This window comes from Leptonychotes weddellii, chromosome 2, assembly GCF_054177405.1.
Source record: "Leptonychotes weddellii isolate Sample4059 chromosome 2, ASM5417740v2, whole genome shotgun sequence".
In the NCBI taxonomy this organism is placed as follows: domain Eukaryota; kingdom Metazoa; phylum Chordata; class Mammalia; order Carnivora; family Phocidae; genus Leptonychotes; species Leptonychotes weddellii.
The window spans coordinates 41,121,068-41,142,896 of record NC_138370.1 but is presented as its reverse complement, the minus strand read 5'-3'; the positions used below and the strand labels follow the sequence as shown (position 1 = coordinate 41,142,896).

Genomic DNA, 21,829 nt, shown 5'->3' with positions numbered 1-21,829 from the left:
TGGTGGAGGCTGGCAGTCTGCATTTCGATGGCCTCCTGGGTAATTGTCCCTGCTAAGAACACTGCCCTAATCTTTGTGCATCTCCTACCACATCAAACACAGAGCCTTGCACTTTGGAAGTGTTCAAAAGAAAAGAGAGGGACTGGACAGGTGATGGCAAGGAAAACAAACAACCTGTGCTTCTGCAGGTCAAGCCATCCCCTGGGAGGCTGCACGCTGAGCAGCCTGCCTGTGTGTCCCTCTAGTCCCTCCCCAGCCCAGCCCAGCCCAGCCCAGCCCTGCTGGAAAGCACGGCATGGTCAAACCATGTTTGTCAGTTCCCTGCTCGCCTCTCCTGTGGCTCTGTTTTGACAGGTGTGTCCAAGGCTGGCAAGCACACATAGCCAGCTCAGCCCTGGCCAGGGAAGAGGAGCCAGGGGAAGTTCTGGAGGCTCTGCTTAGGCCATGTCCTACCCCAGCTGGAGGGGCCGTGAGGCGGCGGCCCTCGCTGAAGAATGGTGGGCAGGCCTGGGGGGTTTTAGACATATCCCAGTCCTGTGGCTTCCAGGAAGCCTCTTTGCTCTCCTTAGAAGGAAGCCCAGAAGTTCCTTCAAGGCTTTGCAAATCTGGTGGGGATTAAAACAACCTGATGGCAAAGGCCATGATTCTAATCCGGTGACTGAGATCTCACAGGCTGTCACCTCTCCGTCTGGGTTCAGACTTTAATGCCTTAGCCCTGGCAAGTTCCAGGAAGGCAACTAAGCAGGGCAGGAGGACGAACACTTGGTTAGAATTGCAAGATAGAGGAATCCAGGATATACCAGGTGACTCCCTGATGAAATGTCAAGACTGGACCACTCTCTTTGTTTCCTAGCAGAGAAACCAAAAGTCAGAGAGGGGCTTTGTCAGCCTGCAGTCTCACCATGAATGGAGAGCCCAGGGGGGCAGAAGTATGACCTGCTCCAGTTCCATGTCCGTGAAGGAACTCCATCATGGAGTCCACCCAACCATCCCACTATGAAGTGGGTGGATCCATCTCACACAGTGTGCACAGAACAGTGTACTGATTCAGAGTGTTTGCTACACGCTTGATGGTTCCAGCCCCCCCCACTGCCCCCCCCCCGCCCCCCGTCACCTGCGGCCAGCTCTTGGGCTTCCCAGCAGCACCTAAAATGGTCTGGATACTATGAAGGGTCACATTAGTAGTAGGGGCCATTTGATGAGAGAAAGGGACTAGGGGGTACTTTCTGGGGAATGTGCATCAGAAGGTGCTCAATGGTTGTGACCAACAGCAAAAGGGCCCAAGAAGTAGAGTTGCAGCACAACCAGAGATGTGAGAAGTTGCGGGGACCAGGACCCGAGAGGCCTGAGTTCTAGTCCCAGATGGTGACAAACTCCTCACCTCTAGCAGTCTTTGCTTTCTGTCTTGGAAAGTAGAGAGGCTGAGCCTGGTGATGCACCAGATCACTCTTGGATCTAACAATGCAGAGAATGTGGGAGTGGGAGTTGCAGGGGCTGGAGTTCTGGCTGGTCATCTGCAGAGGACAGTGGTGAGTGCCACTGCTATTCAGGAAGCTCTGGATCTGTATAATGACCCTCGTGACAATGGCTAGTAACATAATCACCACCGCCATGTATTCTACGGACTGGATTGTGTCTACACAAAATCCACATGCTGAAGCCCTAACCCCCAATGCAACTGTATCTGGAGATAGGATACTAGGAGGTAACTGGGGTTAAATGAGATCATAAGGTGGGGCCCTAATCTGTTAGGACCTTGGCCTTATAAGAAAAGGAAAAGTGTTCTCTCTCTCACTCCTTTTCTCTCCTCTCAGACACTTCTCTCCCCACCCCCGACCCTGGAACCAGATGACACAAGTCAGGAAGATCTGGCATCTTGCCCTTGGACTTCCTAGCCTCCAGAACCCTGAGAAAATTCATTTGTATTGGTTGAGCCACCCAGCCTGTGGTACTTTGTTATGGCAGCCCGAGCTGACTAATGTACCAGGCAACTGGCCAAGTGCATTGTTAAAAAGAAAACCATGGGCCCCAAATGGAGGTACTTGGGCCAGGCCAGGTCATCAAACCTGGGCTTCATACCTAACCTAACTGCAGTTTCAATCTCCCCCAGAAATGTAGGTCTCAAACCTGTCAGTCAGGAATTTTCTGATAAGCACCAATGAGATTATCTGTGGACATGGGTCTTCTCCCTTCCCCAAAGGAAGATGAGGTAATCTGCATCATAAAACCCCCTGCTCTTCCCACCATGGGAAGGTGATTTTGCCAGCAATAATCCTTTCTTTCCTTTTGCTTATAATTTTTTGCCCCCCCATAAAAACTCTCCATTTTGTACAATTCCTCCGAGTGCCCCTCTATTTGCCAGATGGGGTACTGCCTGATTCATGAATCATTTAATGAATCCAATTAGATTTTCCAATTTTTTTTTTTTTACAGTATCCTCTTACTTAATCCCCTCAATGACCTCAGGAGGTAGGTACAATTATAACCCCCATTTTACAGGAAGGGAACAGAAGCTCAGAGAGGGTAACTCGCCCAAGGCTGAGTTTCAATAGAGGTACATCTAAAAACTCATTATCTGTGTGACTTTGGGAAGTTAATCTCTCCAAACCTCAGTTTTCCCATGTGTAAAGTGGGAATAATAATAGTACATGTGGACATAATAGCTACATTCTAAATTGTAGTGATGATTAGATGTGTTATTATATGTAAGGTCTTTAGAATGGTCTTCGGTTGCATAGTAAATCCTCCACTGGGGTCTGTTACTATTAATGTCATTATGATTCTCTTATTCCTTTATTGCCAACCACAGACTTAATGGCCAGCTTTGCTCAGAGTCAATCTTGCTCTCGTGTCTCTAATTTTACCACATGACCCCCTCCCTGTGTACCCCCTTCCAAACCACACGGCCAGAGAGGCTGGTGACAGTTGTCCAGGACACATGAGTTTTTCTTATGTGTTTGCTTCTATGCTCTCGAATCGCTCAGTTTTTGATCCTTGGAGCCTTGTCTCTCATTCTGGATCCCAACTCATCCCTTGGAATGAATCGCAGATCTAACTTTTCCAGACTTTGACTCCAGGACATTAGCTTGCCCTCGGGCTTGGGCTCCCCCAGCTCCCGGGACCCCTGGCTCATGCTGGGGAGCATGACCCCTGCCACACATGCCATCAACCCCACCCTGGACAGTGATTGTCTGGAATTTCCTGCAGGTGTTCTTGGGGACCCAGGCTGTAAAATGACACCACTGGATGGTCCCCACTGCCTCCTTCAAGGCCCACCAAGTCTGCCACGGCCTGGGTGATGCCTTCCCTGGCCTACTCAGCCTCACCTGTCACTCTTGTCCCCAGGGCCCCCTTCTTCTCCGAACCCTTGGCCTGCCTCATGTGCGGCTTGAGGTGGAGACCTATCGTTCACTCTGTTCCACCCTCCCCTCCTAGAGGTGACCCCCACAGCACAAGGCCTCTGTGCTAAACATTATTTCTAGGTGTGTCTGTGAGGATGTTTCCAGAAGAGATTCGCAATTGAATGGGTAGATTGAGTAAAGAAGATCAGCTTCGATAAAGTGGATAGGTATCAATCATCCCATCTGCAGAGGGTGAGAGAGTAGAACAAAAAGGTGAAGAAAGGGAGAATTCTATCTCTGCCTGGCTGTGTGAGCTAGGACATGGGTCTTCTCCTGCCTTGGACTGGAATTTACACTGCGGACTCTCCTGGTTCCCTGGTCTTTGGACTCAGACTAGAACTACACCATTGATGCTCCTGGATCTACAGCCTGCAGACAGAAGATCATGGGACTTCTCAGTCTCTGTATCTCCCTCTGCCCCCCCTCCCCACCCCAGTATATACACACACACACACATATGTATACAGTAGTCTGCCCTTATCCGGAATTTTGCTTTCCAAGTTTATAGTTACCACTGTCAACCACAGTCCGGAAGGTGATGATCCTCCTTCTGACGCACAGGCAGAAGGTCAATAGTAGCCCAACACGTAGGTCCTAACGCCTACGTCCGTCACCTCACTTCATCCTATCACGTGGGCATTTTATCATCTCACATCCCTACAAGAAGGGTGAGTACAGTACAATAAGATATTTTGAGAGGAAAGAAAAAGAGACCACATTCACAGAACTTTTATTACAGTATATTGTTATAATTGTTCTATTTATTATTATTGTTGTTAACCTCTTAACTGTGCCTAATTTATAAATTAAACTTTATCATAGGTATGTATATTTGGAGAAAAAAGCATAATATATATAGGGTTTAGTACTATCTGTGGTTTCAGGCATCCACTGGGGGTCTTGGAACATATCCTTCACAGATAATGGGGGACTACTGTATAGTCTATTGGTTTTGTTTCTCTGGTGAAAATACAAAAATCCAAAAGTACAAAATACAAAAGCAAAACAGGGCATAGGACTTACCCTAGGCCGTGTTTTACCAGCAAGTGAATACACTACGCTACCATACTGAATATTTGTGTCTCCCCCAAATTTATATGTTGAAACCCTAACCCCCAGTGGGATGGTATTAGGACGTGGAACTTTTGGAAGGTGTTTAGGTCTTGAGGGTGCAGCCCTCACGAATGGGATTAGTGCCTTTATAAAAGGGACCCCAGAGAGCTTCCTCCCCCTTCTTGCCATGTGAGGGCAGGGCGAGAATATGGCCAGCTGTGAGCCAGCAGGCAAGGCCTCACCAGACCCTAAAATCTGCCAGCACCTTGAGCATGGATTTTGGCCTCCAGAACCTCAAGAAAGAAATGTCTGCTGTTTATAAGTCAGCAGGCTGTGGTGTTCTGTGATAGCGGCCCAAATGGACTAAGACATTAGCCTGGTCCATCAGCCTGGCTGATTCGCGGGGGACCCAGCTGTGCTCTGTTTCCTGTGGATTCTGGAGAGCCAGGCCCTCGGGGGGAAGGTCTAGCCTGGTCTCTTCCTCCTTTTCTCTTTTATCCACCGGTCTTAGAGGCGGCAGAGGGAAGCCTTGGGAAGGTATCACTCAGATGTCCAGCTCACCTTGTTTCTCACTGGGTTCCTGCTCGTTGTGGGTAATTCCCCCACGTGCTCTTGGTCCCTGGCCCCAACAGGACCACCATGAATTCCTGGCAGAGCTCAGTGTTTCTAGATGGAGGGGAAGGGGGTGAGACCCAAACTCCACAGTGAGTATCTAGGGGACCCCTCGTCCACTGGTTTCCCTTCGAGGGCAGGTGAGGCATTATGACCCTGCTTGGGCCGAAAGGACCAGAAGACACCTCCCTCCTGGAAAGAGCTCTTTACTGAGTCAGTAATACTACGTCGCATGATATCATATGTAGACAGGATTACACGGCAGTGGGGGCGGGCGGGAGTGCAAACCAGTTGCACGCCGATTACGAGAAGGGAGGTGGCATGAAGGCTTTCGGAAGGCGGAAAGGGGCTGGTGTCTGAGTCGGGCCGGGGAGGAGACAGCTCCATGCCCCGGCCCAGGAGTGGTCGGAATCTGTTGAACACAAAGGAGGGCAGCTCCACAACCAGTTTAGCCTGTGGGCTGCCTTCACCTTGCCAGGGGAGCTTCCCAGGGCTCCTTTGTGCCCGTGCGCGCAGGAAGCTGGAGGTGGTCAGGGGTGATGTCAAAGTGAGCCTCTTGTGCACATTCAGGCCCTTCTGTCCTCACGTCCAGTCTTGCTGCCCATGCAGAGAGGCCTCGGGCCATTCTGAGTCATGGTAGGGTGAGGTGAGCGGGCACCTGTGGGCAGGAGAGCTGGGTGCAGGAGGGGAGAGCTGTTGTTACCCGGCTTGGCCTCCATCAGCCGCCGCAGAGGGGCCCGTCCCAGGAGTGGAGCAGGCTGGCCTGGTGCAGAGCAAGGGAGCCAACTCCACAGACAGCCCGCTGACCCCGGCCTCTTCACACTTGCTGCTGTCCCCCCACCCCCCCTTCCTCCAGCGTCCCAGCTGCTGGGCACCACTCTGGGAGAATGTTCCAGGGCCTAGATAGCCTTCCCATGCAGATGAGACTCCTCCTTGGATTTCTTCTAGGATGCTCCTGGGAGAAGGAGGCAAGGATGAAGTGAGGAATTTTCGGGAGACATGACAAAATTGCTGAACTCATGGGAGCACGGTGCGCAGAGCCTGGGGACGGCGGCACAGGTGGAGTCCCTCTGGCCCGGATGAGGCAGGGGCAGCTCCCGGGACTCCATTCCCAAGGTTAGGAGGAGAATGTTTTGGTCGCCAAATCCCCCTTGTCCCTCGAGTTTGAACCACATCCCCTGCAAAGGTTTTCCTGGGTCTTCTCAAGCGCTGGGAGCCACAGGGAACTGCTGGCCAGGTTGGTTCTGAAGATGCTGGAAAGCTGAGTTGGTCGGGAATTCGGAAATAGATTCAAGACCTTCCTCCCAAGGTAGCCACCTCCCTGGCAGGCTCAGTCACAGGAGAGGGGGCATCTCCCCCTGCCCTCTCCTCCTGCCCAGCCAGGGAAGCCTGGTTGGCCCCGCTGGGCAGCAGAGAAACGTTGTGTGCGTGTACGTGTGTGTGCGCGCGCGTGTGTGTGAGGGGCTGCTTTCTATGGTACAGTCAGTACTGGGGAGCCCGGAGGTGCAGGGACGGGCCGGGGGGAGGCCCCTTTGGGATCAAAGGACCACAACTGTCTGTAGGTGTGGCTTTCTGGGGGGCTCGCTCTGCCCTGAGGCCCTTCCTGCCATCCTGTGTAGCAGTGTCTGGGACTGGGGCCCTTAGCAGTGCCTCTGGCTTCCTGGTGGGCCTGGGGGCCCTGGGACTCCAGGGGGCCCCTGGATCCCTGGTTCACCCTTAAGCCCCATGGGCCCCCGCTGGCCCGGGGACCCTGTCTTCCCAGCAATCCCTGGTTTTCCCTGAGGCCCTGAGGGTCCTGGAGACCCTGGGGGCCCCTCTGGCCCTGGGGGCCCCACATCCCCCTTGGGGCCTGGCTGTCCTCTTGGGCCTCCACTTCCAAAGCTTCCCTTTGAGCCTTTGAGGCCTGGGAAACCTCGAAGGCCAACCGGCCCCCTTTCTCCCATAGGTCCTCTGTCTCCAGGCTGCCCCTGAGGCCCCTGGGGTCCCGGGGGGCCGAAGCTACCAGGGTCTCCTTTTGGTCCTCTGCTGCCAACGGGCCCCTTCGTGCCCATGTCTCCTTTGAGTCCTCTTGGTCCTGGAGGGCCAGGGGCACCTAGGGTCAGAGAAAAGAGGGGAGAAGTCAGTGCACGAGGGGCAGGTCTCCTGAGGCTTTCCCATGAAGCAGGTGTGGTGCCCAGGCCACAGGGACGAGCCCGAGGGTTAGCCAGACACCAAGGCCAGGTCTGCCAACTGACAGAGCTCGGGCTGATTCCGTGACTTCTCTAGGTCAGCCGGACCACCTGTGCAGTGGGGATGAGAAGCCTCACCTGCAGACTAGCAGGGATTCGGAGACAAGGCGTGTAAGTGTGCTTGAGTCCTGGTGCACGGTGAGAATTCATTGTTCCGACTTCAGGGCTCAGCTTGGGAACTGAGAGAGCTGGACAGCTCTGGGAAATGGCCAAGACTGTCCAGGTCTGGAGGCCAGCTTGGCCTTCTATACCGTCTTGTGGTCTTTGATAACCCCCCGCGCCACGGACATCACACCTTAGACTCTGCGCAAGACTGTCAGGGGACTAGATAGAGATGGAGTCAGGTGACGTGGAGCAGAAAACCAAAAAAGTGAGGCACGAGAGGCAGACCCCTCCCAGGATGAGTGCATGGGCACAACAGCCCAGAGAAAGGACAGCTCTTCCAGGAGGCCCACCCTGACTACCCCAGCCTATTCTCTGAGCTCCTGAGGCTACTACTTGCTGAATCGTGCAGGTGACGCGTAGAAAAAAAAGTCACAGTACAGCGAAAGCAAACCCTTGGTGCCTATCTGGTAGACCCCGCTAGACTGTGGAACCCCAGGAAGAGAGTGAGGGTCGCGGCTCACATCCCCCGCCCTGGGCATGATGCCTGGCACGTGGCAGAGAACTCCCCCACAGCTGTGGCCCCCTGCTCCCACCCGGCTCTGGCCTAGCACCTGGGGGAGATGCCCAGATAAAGATGTGGTCTGTCCTTAAAGAGCCCAGGTTAGCTCCCAAGCCAGGGGTCAGATAACCATAATATCCTTCTGACCATGTGGGTCTGAAAGTCACCACCTCCCAGAGTTGTACCAACCCTGAGGACACAAAGCAGAGTGTGGCCATCACTCTGTCCAAGGCATCTCTCATTGCCCAGAGCATGGAGGAAAGAGGACCCTCTGGCTTCGTGAGGATGCCCAGCAAAGACCTGGCTTTCTTCAGTGGTCTCGCAAAGGATGCTGGGTAAGGTTGGTGGGAGCAGTGGGCCCCAGGGCTGGCCTGGGGAATGAATTCTCATGCCCGGACTCAGCTCTCCCTGAGAATTCTGCTGCTACATCATTCCTCTTGCAAAAGACTTCCAGCATTTTTGAGCGAGGTGGGAGCCAGTCCAGTTCCTGCATTTCACAGAGGAGGCAGCGAAAGCCCAGAGAGGTGAAGCAGTATCCTCAGGGGCCCCTGAGTGGAAACCAGAACCCAGGTGGGCCTCTCGGGGTGGAGGGATCCTGCAGCTGGGAGCTGGGAGCCCTGCCAATGGCCGTGACCCAGGTCTGCGATGCCAAGGCCTCCTCCCCAGCTAATGAGAAAGCAACTGCTGTGAATCCTGGTGGATGCTACCCGCTGCCCACCCTCACTACCCACCCACCCCCCATGCTCCCCACCCCTGCTGCTCCCTGCATGTCTGCTTCCCAGAATGTTTCTGTGGAACAGAGTGTCAGTGACACCATCCTCTTTAAGATCTAAATTGGGATCTAAACTGGAAACTGGAGCCCAGACAGAGTCAGCCCCACGAGGGCCAATAAAAACCTTCCAGCCATTCCCTGCCCCCGCCTGCCCATGCCCACTTCCCCCACAGGGGGGATGTGGCCCTGTGTGGGCTTGGCTCACGTGGCCGGCCAACTGCACAGGCGGGGATTCCGTCACCCGGCTGGCGGGGGCAGGGGTGGGGCTGGAGGGCTCTGGAGGGGACCTGGCCTGGGAGCAGCCAGGAGGCAGGCCCTGCTCTTCAGTCTGCAGAGGGCCTCCCCCAGCCCCTCACCCGCCCTGCAGCCTGCAGCGAGGCAGCCCAAACAACCTGGGACAGGGAGGGGCCCTGTCCCCACACAGGGAGCCGCCCCGCCCCACAGCCTGGCAGGACATGCTAGGAGCTAGCAAAGTCATGGCACCAGTCGGTCTTCACCCCAGCTCTGGCCTCGGCACCTGGACCAGCAGAGCCATCAGAGGTGGAGAGGCCTCTGGAGGCTGGGTGGGCAGATGGGACTCAGAGGGCCCTGGAGCGACGCTGGGCGCCTTCCCGCCCACTCTGGAGCTCGGCTCTCGTCTATCAAATTGAGAGTCGCAGTTAACAGCTCCGAAGGGCCCCTGTAGCTCCGCCACCACCCCTCCTCCTGCCTCTGTCCCTGCTCCCTGGCCTGCTTCCCTGGGCTCAGCCTCTGCCTGCTCCAGGAACACAGCTCCCTGGTTCTTCACCCTCTCTCCTTACAACCACAGCTGTGCCTTCCATCCTTGTTCCCTGGATGGAGGGGTCCACAGTCCCCGTTTCCAGCAGAGACTCAGGAAAAGCACGAGAAGTCTCCTCTCGATGAGGGCGCCCTGCTCTGAGCAGCCTCCCGGTCCGGCAGGAGCCCCCTCACTCTCTCCCCGGGACCCCATCCTTCCCTCGCCACTGTCTTCATCAGGTACCCGCTCCTCTCTTGCTCAAGGGACACAGCAGCTGGCTGCCAGGACTTCTCAGGGTCTCTACGCCGGTAGTGAGGGAGAGAAGGCAGAGGGTAAAGGCCCCCTCTTCTGCCCATCCCCCCAGCCCTCCAAGCCTCCTCTTCCTGGGGGAGTTCCTGGCGCTTCCTTGGATGGGGAAGGCTGGGTGCCCACATGCCCGGGGAGAAGGTGTGTGCCCACCTCGTTGCCCCAGGAGGTGGCAGCCCCCAGCCTGAGGGGGAAGGAGGACTTCAGGGAAAAGAGCCACCTCCCTTCTCCACACCCCCAGTCGTGGCTGCCCCCACTGACCCCATCTCTGAGGACACAGAAGGGCGTCCTAGACAGTCCCCTTGAAGACATCAGTCGGGGTGGCCGCGTCTGGGGCTACTTACCAGGCCTCCCTCGCTGCCCACATCGGGGACCAGTGGATGGAGCCTGTCCCGTGTCGGTGTGCCTGCGACACCCAGCCCCCGGCTCACTCTCTAACTTCTCTGTGACCTGCCTTCTCTTGGAGAAGGGAAGGACAATGAGAGCAGCGAACATGTGTCTACCGAGTCTCTCCTGTGTCGGCGCCGCACATGGAGCTTGCTGTCCCATTCTACAGATGAGGAGCGGGGGGTGTGGGGGCTGGCGGCTTGCCCAACGGGGTAGAGACAGGACTGAAAGCCAGGCCTGCAGCTCTGAAACCCATGCTCCTTCCCCCGACGCTGCTGCCTCTGGTCCTCATCACGCTGTGGCTGGGGCTCCTGGCCCTTTCCCCAGCCCCTCCCGGCCTCCCCCTGCCCGGGCCTCCTGCCTAGTGCTGCCCAGAGGAGAGGGACGGTCCACACAGAGCAGGGAAGGGGAACCCGAAGGTGAGCCAAGCCTCAACTGGTCCCTCCTGGGCCGGCTGTGAATCATGCAGTCAGAGGGGAGGGCCGGCGGGACCTGGGTCTAGCCTAGGAGGAAGTAAACAAGCGTAGTTTCGTGGTTAGCTTAGGAGCCAGGAATGTGGACAGAGGCTGACTGAGGCACTCTGCAGGACAGGGTGCCCCTGACGCAGCCCATAATCCAATCCTGGTATCAGTAGGGCTAAGGGCAAAGGAGGGGCGGGCTGGATCCTGCTCTGGGCAGCGGGGGGACATTTAAGGCAAAGGAGGAAACTGAGCGGCAGAGGCGGAGGTGCAGAGTTGGGGGAGAGGCACGGAGCACCCTGGAGTTCTGGGGAGGCCCATAATTACTCAGGAAGCCAGAGACTATAATTAGGCCATCCCGGCCCATTAGGGTAGAGCCACAACTGACTGCATGTCTGGGACAAGTAGGTGGTCTGCTCCTGGTCCGCACTGGGAACCCGGAGGGGTGTGTGTGTGTGTGTGTGTGTGCAGAAGCACCCAGTCTGTCAGCACCCAACACGGCCCACCCATGGGTGGGGTAGCGCGTGGGCAGGAGGGGCCCACAGTCCTTCTCATGGTCCAAAGCAGCAGGCCAGCTTACGAGGATAGAAAGAAGTAGAAACAGAAGGGGTGCCTCTCGGAAGACTGGTTCCACGGAAGGCACACTGGCCTGGCCTTTGGGGGACCCGGGTTTGGGCCCCAGCTCTGGTATTAACAAATCAGATAGCTGGGTAAGTGTCTGTCCCTCCTTGCACCTCAGGCTTCCCTCTATTCACTGAATATGTTGGCCTGGGTCAGGGACTCTCGGTACAGGCAGCTGTTACCCAAGGAACACGGGAAAAATGACAATGCACTTGTATTCTGTGGCACACTAGACCGCAGCAGACCAAACTTCCCACGGAGAACAATCCGAATCAGCAGATCAAGTAGCAAGACACCCTTCTGATGGCTTGGGAGAGAGACCAAAGGCCAAAATCACAGGGAGAAGGGAGACCACTTAAAGCCTGGCTTTCTTTGCCACCTTTCTTCTCAAGGCACTTGTCAATTAGTGATTAGTGCGGGCCAAGCAGCCGAGAAGCCGCACAGAAGGCTGCAGCTGTCAGACTGAGAAGCTGAGCAAGGCTTTCAGCAGCTTCCCTGGAGCTCGGGTTCAGGGCTGCCAAGATTCAGGAGGATGCGAGGCTGTGAGTACATTTGCTGTAAGGACCACAGGGCAGAGAAGTCGAACGGAACAGTCAGCTTCATTCAGCAGTGCTGGGGAGACAATAATTGGAGTTCAAGACCGACAAGGTGGTAGGGCCCTAGTAAACAGTCCTCCAGGACCATGCATTGTAAGCACGAGTGTGACAGAAACAGGCCAAGTGTCGGGCCGCCTGGGTGGCTCAGTCGGTTAGGTGTCCGACTCTTGATTTCAGCTCAGGTCGTGATCTCTGGGTGGTGACACTGAGCCCTGAGTTGGGCTCTTCGCTGGGCATGGAGCCTGCTTAAGATTCTCTCTCTCCCTCTGCCCCTCCCCACTCGAGCACACGCTCTCTCTCTCTCTTAAAGAAGAAATAGGCCAAGTGTCACCTTCCTTGCCCACCCTCAGCTTCTAGCCTTGTTTATGCTTTCATTATGCATTCACTGAGCAAATGTTTCCTGAGTGCCTTCCAAGGGCAGGCACTCTGCTGGGTTTTTGGTGAGTGAGACAAGGAGCCCATCACCAAGCAAATTAGATTTGGAATCATCCCTGAAATTAGGACACCATTTTATAGTTTACAAAAACTTGTTCATACCCGTTGTTGACAATGATATGGGATATACGTAAGGCAGGTATTAATGTTCTTAGTTGTAGATGAGGGAAACTGAATTGAAAGTAGCCAAGAGCCTTATCCAAGGTCACGTGGCTCATAAGCAGTGATGGTTTCCTGTCTCCAGTTCCCAAGTAACAGTCCTAGCCCAGACACTGTCTATCACAGACACAGAAATCATCCTACAGAGTAGGAAGTGAGAATGATCCTATGGGAGGCACAAAGACTGTGGAAGCATCACAGGCTTTCTGTTGAGCCAGTGGAGCTAGAAGAGGTCTCAAGGATCAGCTGGTCTTACCCTTTCACTTACAGATGAAGAACAAAAACAAAAAACAGAGGCTTAGGAAGATTAAGTGATTCTGTCTACAGACTCAGAGCAAATTAGAAGTCAGACTTCTCTCCCGTGTCGTTTAAGAGTCCAGCCCTTGAGCCAGCACTCAGCACCTTCTACACTGGCCATGGTCCCTGCTGTCCCACCCCCGGTGTTCTAGAGAGCGGCTCAGCTCCAGGCAGGGGGAGACCTCATGGCCAGCTCCAACACGTGAGGCTGGCGGCCCCTGTCCGTGCAGGAAAGAATGAGAAACAAGTGCCTGTAGGGAAGGATGTACATTTGGTGCCTGAAATCTTCTCTCTGATGAGAAAGCTTTTACCTGGGCTGCTTTAGCAACAAGAGGAATGGAGACAGACGTGCAGGGGTTGAACCAAGAGTCGGGCACGGCTGAAACAAATGTCCACCTTGCTCACCAGCTAAGATGAGGTCCTTTGATGACAGCTCTGTCATTAGTACCACAAGAGCAAGTATAAATCCCCATGACTCCTGTTGGGTGGTACTTAGAGTGAGGTTCCCCTCCAACGCTCTGAGTATCATCTTTCCCTTCTTCACTCTCTGCCCCGCACCCCTACACCTAGGCAGGACCTGAGTGGAAAGTTGTTTCTGGTGCCTGCAAGCTCATGCTCTCAGTGTCTCCTCTTCAGGCTGGACACTGGACACGTGCATCTCAGAGCCACGGAAAGGGGTCAGCACTTAAAATCATAGTGTGACCTTGAGTTAATGCCTTAGCCTTCCCCAGTCTCAGCTCACCTTTCTGTAAAATAGAGACACCAACTCCTTGGTGTTGCCTTGTCTACTATACAAAGGTGGTTGTGAAGCCAAAATGAAACAAAGCGTGTGAAGGGGCTTTGTCATTGGGAAAGCTTTATATTTCACTTGTTCTTGGGCTCAGTGCAACAAAAATACCAAATTACCAGAGAATGAACCATAAGAACTATCTAGTAATGCCTTTGCTGGAAAAATGCATCCTAGAGGATGTATCCTAGAGATACGTATGCTAGACGAAATACTGAGGGAAGGTTTCAGTTACCCAAGAAACACTCAGTACCTAGATTTGCTGCAAAAATGTGACAACAGGCAAACAAGACCTACCCCCACCCAACACCACCAATTTAGATGAAATAAAAAATTAACCCTAGTGGCAGCAGAAATGTTCACTGATGTAAAATAAAGGCAATACAGGTTTGAGACTAGGTTAAAGCAAAATAGAGAATCAGAGAGGTTGGTTCCAAGTCTGTGCTCTGCGGAGAGAACAGAGCTGTTTGGGATTGTGGGGCCCTCCCTCCTTTCTCCTTGGAGCTCCCCAGCTTATCAGGCCCAGATGTCTGGCCCCCCAAATGTAAACCATAAATTCTGGAACTGCCAGATCTCAGTGGCTAACTAATTCTATTATTCTAGAGCCAAGACTGGTTATATTTTCAGGTTGAACATTCTTTCCACAAAGACACAGGCTTCCTCGGGAAGGGTCCAGAGAACCTGGGTATAGCCATCCAGATTCCTAGCATAAAAGAATCCCGATTAGGAGTCTTTTGGACTACTTTCCAAGAGAAAAACTGTTGGGAATACTGCTGTGAAAGAGTAGAATGAAAAAGTAATAGTATTTGTCTGGGATTGAGTTGTGTCCCCTCAAAATTCATATTCTGAAGTCCTAACCCCCAGTACCTTGGAATATGACCCCTTGGAGACAGAGTCCTCACAGAATGAATTTTAAATGTGGCCATTAGGTAGCGCCAAATCCAGTATGACTGGTGTCTTTATGAAAAGGGGAAACTGGATACAGAGACAGACCCGCACAGAGAGAAAATGACAAGACCCAAGGAGAAGCCGGCCACATCCAATTCAAGGCCTGGAACAGAGCCTCACGGCCCTTGGGAGGAACCAATCCTGCCGACACCTCGATCTCAGACTTCTGGCCTCCAGAGTTGTGAGACAATACATTTCTGTTCTTTAAGCCTCCTAGTCTGTGGTACTTTGCAACAGCAACCTGAGCAGATGAATACGGTGTTTATTTCACAATGAAGTTCTCCTAAGCAGAAGCCATAGAGCATTTCAAGTGAACTGAAGGAGTGGTCCAGGGAACCCATCTCCGATATGGAATCTAGGGGTAAGCTGGGGATGGAGGTACCCCGAGGGGAAGAGGAGGCCAGCCCCTGGCTGGGGAAATTGATGGGGAGTAGACAGCAATGCCGCTGAACATCCTGCACTATCACCGAGGAGCACACTGCATTTGCTCGGGTGCTTTTAGAGGGACAAGGTTTTATGTGACCTTGGGGAAAGCCATTCGAGGCAGCTTGCAACTTTGGATCTGAACTGCCTTGAATTTGAATCCTGTGTCCATTCCTTGATAGCTGTGCGAGTTTGGCTAGACCTCATGTGGTACCCAGTTCTTCACTGCAGGCTTTTTGGGTTTCAAGGATCCTGGGAATGAAAGGAGGTAATGTGTATGCCATACGCTTTCCCCAGGTCTTTGTATGTGTCACTCCCTCCACCTGGAACTCTTCTGCTCATCCATGCTGACCCTGTTATGCTTGACTTACTCCTCCTTCTTTCTCAGGTCTGATAGTTAATTTCATGAGTCAACTTGACTGGGCCATGGGGTGCCCAGATATTTGGTCAAACGTTATTCCAGGTATGCCTGTGAGGGTGCTTTTGGATGAGATTAATATTTGAATCAGTAGACTGAGTAAATCCACAATGTGGGTGGGCCTCATTCAATCAGTTGAAGGCCTTACTAGAACAAAAAGGCTAAGAAGGAATTCCTCCTGCCTGACTGCTTCAAACTGGGACATCAGCTCTTTCTTGCCTTTGGGTTTGAACTGGAATATTGGCTCTTCCTGGGTCTTGAGCCTGCCAGCCTTCAGACTGCAGCTACACCATCAGCTCTCCTGGGTCTCAGACTTTTGGACTCAGATTGTAATTAAACCATTGGCTCTCCCAGGTCTCCTGCTTGCTGACTCACCCTGAAGATCTTGGGCTTTCCTGGCTTCTATACCATGTGAGCCAACTCCTTCAATTCCTTATAGTAAATCAATCTCTCTTTTCAGAGATCCTAATGGACACAGGATATATATATCCTGTTGGTTGGTTCTGTTTCTCTGGAGAACCCTAACTAATACAGACTTGGGTACCAAGAGTGATTCTAAAGGAACAGAATTTTAAAGATGAGTTTTCTAAATTGATCTGGGGTTTCTGGAACTGACTCTCTAAGTTTTAAAGATGCTAATGACCTTATGTCTAAGTAGTAAAGATAGCCTAATAGTCCAAGGTATGATGTGATAATAGAGATATGAAAAGTACTGGAGACTCCTCATCAACCACTTATGAGAGGCAAGGATGTGGGTGACCATGTGTATGATACTTTCGAATACTTTTTGTCAAAGTAATGAATATAATGAGGATTGGTTGCTCCTGATGTTACTGGACAAAGTGGGGAGAGAAAAGGTTGAGCTTAGGATTCAAATTTCCAGCTCAAGTGTCACATAAATGACCTGCAAGCTTCTATGTCTGCCCTTATCCCCTGTAGATATGGGGATGAGATTGTTGAAAATCTAACATACCTCATCCTGTGACTGGCTGAATTGCAATACGGATTGAATTCCCAGCTTCCCAGGGTGTCTACTGTTAAAGTAAAGGCATTGACTGGGAAGGAATGGGATCCTGAAAACTGGAATGGGGATATTTGGGAAGACCCTGATGGATCTGGGCATACTGGACCCCTAAATTATGATGAGTCATCTTTGACAGTGGAAACAGTTTCTCCACCCCCAGTAAAAGTGACTTCTCAGAGCACGCGGGTGGCTCAGTCAGTTAAGCATCTGACTCTTGATTTTAGCTCAGGTCATGATCTCAGGGTTGTGGGATTGAGCCCCGCATTGGGCTCCATACTCAGATGGAGTCTGCTTGAGATTCTCCCTCTCCCTCTGCCTCTCCCCACTGCACTCTCTCTTTCTCTAAAATAATAAATAAATCTTTTTTTAAAAAATGACCTCTCAACCCCTGTCTGAAGCCTGCACTGCCTGAGGAGAGGGCAGTGGCCTCCCCCACTGCCAAGCAAGACAATGCTGATGCTCCTGAGGACGCACCTCCACCACCCCTCTCTGCTTCTAGACCTATAACTAGACTCAGTTCTCAGCAGGACCCTAAAGGTGAGGTACAAAGTATGACCCATGAGGTGGTGTGCTATACTCCAAAAGAACTACTTGAGTTTTCTAATTCATGCAGATAGAAATCTGGGGAGTATTTGTGGAAATGGATACTAGAGGGGTGGGATAATGGTGGAAGAAACATAATGTTGGATCAGGCAGAATTTATTGATAGGGGCTGACTAAGCAGAGATTTTCTATGTAATGTTGCATCTTGAGGAGTTAGAAAGGGTCTAACAGTGTGTTTGGTTGGTTGGCTGAAGCATGGGCCAAAAGGTGACCCACAGTGAGTGAGAGAGAAATGCTGGATCTGCCTTGATTTCATGTAAAGAAAGGGATTCAAAGACAGGGAAGGTGGGATGTTGGAATGGGTTTGTCATCCGAGACCCACTCACCTTCCCTGGGAAGGTCCAGAAGACATGCCTTTTACCACGACTGTGAGAAATAAATCTGTGAGGAGAGTCTTAGAATCCTTGAAGAGCTCTGTGATCATTCTTTGTAAGCCAGAACTTGCAGGGAGAGCTGCAGTCACTGAACTGGGAAACCTAACCACAATGAGAGTAAATGGATCCTGGGATGGCAGATACCTAATGGTGGCACTCAACTGCTTAAGGCAAGGAGAGCATGGATACCATAATAGCAGAGTCAACGCAGTGATGGGGATAGGCTGACGTGCACAGACCCATGGCGTTGGCTAGTTGGTCATAGTGTGCCTAGAAGTGAAATAGATAGGAAGCCTACTAAATTCTTACTTGTTCTGAATAAGCAGAGAAGTTCTAGGTCAAGTGAACAAAAGTCTAATCCAAATTATAAAAACAGTCATGGCTTCTCCTCGGACTTGAGCCAGTTTACAAACCCAGAATGACTTAAATGAAAGGGAAGCTGGGTACCCTTGAGGAAGGACCCCAGTATACACCAAATATTTATACTGTTAATCTTCCCAGCCTTCCCCAATGGGACCTACAGCTTTTTACCAGGATAACTGTACACTGGGGAAAAGGAAATAATCATCCCTTTGGGGGACTGCTGGCTCTGAGCGGACACTGATTCCAGGAGACCCAAACACCACTGTGGTCCTCCAGTCAGAGTAGGGGCTTATGGAGGTCAGGTGATCAATGGGGTTTTAACTGAGGCCCATCTCACAGGAGGTCCAGTGGGTCCCTGAATCCACCCTGTGGTTGTTTTCCGAGTTCTGGAATGCATAACTGGAACAGACATACTGAGAAGCTGGCAGAATCTCACATTGGTTCCCTGATCTATGGAGTAAAGGGTATTATGGTGGAAAAGGCCAATGCTCCAGCTCTATGTCATACTTCAGTTCCTAGGGAACTTGTTCTCCTTTGCACTACATTGATGATATTACACTGATTGAACCTAGCGAGCAAGTAGTAGCTGGCTTTGTGAGACATTTATGTGTCAGAGCAGGGGACATAAATACGACAAAAATTCAAGGGTCTTTGGGGCATCTGGGTGGCTCAGTTGGTTAAGTATCTGCCTTCGGCTCAGGTCATGATCTCAGGTTCCTGGGATCGAGCCCCGCATCGGGCTCCCTGCTGAGCAGGGAGACCCCTTCTCCCTCTCTCCACTCATGCTCTCTCTCTCTCTGTCTCTCTCAAATAAATTAAAAAAAAAAATTCAAGGGCCTTTTACCTCAGTGAACTTTTTAGTGGTCCAGTGATGTGGGCATGTTGAGATATCCCTTCTAAGGTGAAGAATAACCTTTTCCATTTGGCCCTTCCTACAATTAAAAAAGAGGCACACCTCATGGGCCTCTTTGGATTTTGGAGACAACATACACATTCCTCACTTGGGTGTGTTATTCCAGCCCATTTACTGAATGATCTGAAAGCATGCTGGTTTTGAGCGGGACCCAGGACAAGAGAAGGCTCTGAAACAGGTCCGGACTGCTGGTTAAGCTGCTTTGCCACTTGGGCCATATGATCCAGCAGACCCAATGGTGCTTAAAGTGGTGGTGGCAGATAGGGATGCTGTTTAGGGCCTTTGACAGATCCCTGTAAGTGAACTGCACTATGGACCCTTAGGATTTTGAAGCAAAGCCATGCCATCCTCTGTGGGTCACTACTCTCCTTTTGAGAAACAGCTCTTGGGCTATTATAGGGCTTGGGTAGAGACTAGATGCTAGCCAAGGACCATCTAGTTACCATGAGACCTGAGCTGCCCATCTTGAACTGGGTACTTTCTGACCCACCAAGTTATAAAGCTGGGCATACAGAGCCACATTCCATAATCCAGTGGAAGTGGTATATATGTAATCAGGCCTGAGTAGGCCCTGAATGCACAAGTAAGTTCCAGGATAAAGTGGCTCAAATACCCATGGTTCCCACTCCTACTATACTACCTCCTCTCCCAGCCTGCACCTATGGTATTATGGGGAGTTCCCTATGACCAGCTGACAGAGGAAGAGAAGATTCTGACCTAGTTTACAATTGGTTCTGCATGATAGGCAGGCATCACTTGAAAGTGGACAGCTGCTACATTACAACTTGAAGGGACTTCCCTGAAGGACAGTGGTGACCGAACACCTTCCCAATGGGCAGAACTTCTGGCAGTGTACCTGGCCGTCGTGCTTGCTTGGAAGAAGAAATTATCAGATGTGTGATTATAACCTGCTTCATGGGCTGTGGCCAATGGTTTGGCTGGATGGTCAGGGACTTAGAAGAAATACAGTTGGAAAACTGGTCACAAGAAAATTTGGGGAAGAGGTATGTCGAGAGTCCTCTCTGTAGGGGCAAAAAAAATGTGAAGCCATTTGTGTCCTCTGTGAATGTTCTCCAAAGGGTGAGCTCAACAGAGGAGGATTCTAATAGTCAAGTGGATATAGCATGACCTACTCTATTTGATACCAGTCAGCCTTCTGTCACCCCTGTCACTGCCCAATGGGCTCATGAACAAAGTGGCCACGATGACAGGGATGGATTTTGTGCATGGGGTCAGCGACATGGACTTCCAGTCACCAAGACCAACCTGGCTATGGCTACTGCCAAGTGCCTAATCTTCAACTGCAGAGACCACCACCAAATCCCCAATATGGCACCATTCCACAGGGTGATCAGCCAGCTACCTGGTGGCAGGTTAATTACACTGGACCACATCCGTCATGGAAGGGGCAAGGTTTTGTTCCTGCTGGAATAGAAACTTACTCTGGATATGCATTTGCCTTCCCTGCATGAAGTGCTTGTGCCAAAAAATACCATACAGAATGCATTATCCACCCTCGTGGTATTCCATGGTATTCCAGTGTAGCATTGCTTCTGATCAAGGAAATCACTTCACAGCAAATAACGTTCAACAATGGGCCCATGATCATGGAATTCCCTGGTGTTACCATGGTCCCCACCATCTTGACACAGCTGGCTTGACAGAAGATTGAAATGGCCTTTGAAGACCCAGTTCCAGTGCTAGCTAGGGGGCCATATCTTGCAGGGCTGTATGTGGTCTGAATCAGCGTCCAGTATCTATGGTGCTGTTCCTCTGATAGCCAGGATTCACTGGAACTGCGATCAAGGGGTGGGGATGGGAAAGACACCACCCACTATCACCCCTAGTGACCCACTAGCAAAATGTTTGCTTCTTATTCCCACAACCTTATGCTCTGCTGGCTTAGAGATCTTTGTTCCAAAGGAAGGAATGTTTCTGCCAGGAGATAAAACAATGACTCCATTGAACTGGAAGTTAAGACTGCTGCCTAGTCACTTTGGGCTTCTCATGGCTCTGAATTAATAGGCAAAGAAGTTATTGTGCTGACTGAGGTGACTGATTCTGACTACCAAGGAGAAACTGATCCACTACTCTAAAATGGAGGTAAGGGAGAGCATGTCTGGAATTCAGAAGATCCCGAAGAGTGTCTCTCGGTGCTACCATGCCCTGAAATAAATTCAGTGGAAAACTATAATGGCCCAGTCCAATCTAGGAAGGACCCTAGATTGGGAATGAAGGTTTGGATCACCCTACCAGGTAAAGAATAACAACCAGCTGAGGTGCTTGCCAAGGGAAAAGAAAATACAGATGGGTAGTGGAAGGAGGAAGTTATAGATACCAGCTATGACCATGTACTCCTTGTCAAGAGTATTTCCTCCTTGTTGTGTTATAAATATATAAATATCTATATATATAGTAAGTATTTTTGCTTTCTTCCCTCTCTTATCCCCTTATCATGTAACATAAAATATAAAATATATTGACTTTATATCACAGTATTGTTAACTTTATGTCATAGTATATAAATTATGAGATATCAAAGGGAAAAGTAAATATCCCTCAAGGATTTTACCTTCTCTTCTGGGGAAGGGGTTAGTGTGGTTTTGATTGTACACAGGATACTCGCATCATGAGCATTAGGCAGAATTGTAACCTTGTTCGTATCTCCATTTGGGGATTAAGTATTATTTAAGGAGATGTGTATGGGTGCCAAGTTGGCTTGTGGTGGTTAATTTTATGTGTCAACTTGACTGGACCACAGAGTGGCCAGACATTTGGCCAAACATTATTCTGGATGTGTCTGTAGGAGTGTTTATAGATGAGACTAACTTTTAAACTGGTACTGAGTAAAGCAGATTGTTCTCCTCAATGTGGTGGGCCTCATCTAATCAGTTGAAGGCCTGAATAAAACCAAAGACTGACCCTCTCATAAGTAAAAGAGAATTCTCCTGCCTGATGGCCTTCAAACTCCCCATCATCTCCTCTTGTTCTACAGCAGCATCTGGCTTTCTGACTCAAACTGGAACATCAGTTGAGCAGATTTTGGACTTGCCAGCCTAATTACATGAGCCAATTTTTAAAATAATCTCTCTCTCTCTCTCTCTTAGTGGGTCTGTTTTTCTGGAGAACCCTGACTAATGCAGGGGTGAGATGAGAGGAGAAGAGAGCATCAGAGTAATGAACATCCCAAGGGGCAGGTGGCTGAGCACCCCAGTGATGGGGTGGAAGGG

The 21,829-nt window shown here is 51.3% G+C and overlaps 1 protein-coding gene across 7 annotated transcripts in view; it reads right to left on the bottom strand.

The window, feature by feature from the left end:
• The window catches only part of SCARA3 (scavenger receptor class A member 3), a 72,489-nt gene that overhangs the window by 19,796 nt on the left and 30,864 nt on the right, over window positions 1–21,829 (bottom strand). For 5 of the 7 annotated variants that reach the window (XM_081810476.1, XM_081810484.1, XM_081810494.1 and 2 more), the window contains one exon: window positions 4,116–7,158. The exons of 1 other annotated variant lie outside the window; for it this stretch is intronic. In XM_081810476.1, coding sequence (XP_081666602.1) covers window positions 6,707–7,158 — 452 coding nt within the window. In that variant the 3' untranslated portion in view covers window positions 4,116–6,706. Of the gene's footprint in view, window positions 1–4,115; window positions 7,159–11,284; window positions 11,872–21,829 lie in introns of those variants that run through there. One more of the 7 variants, XM_081810497.1, reaches the window with a different exon arrangement.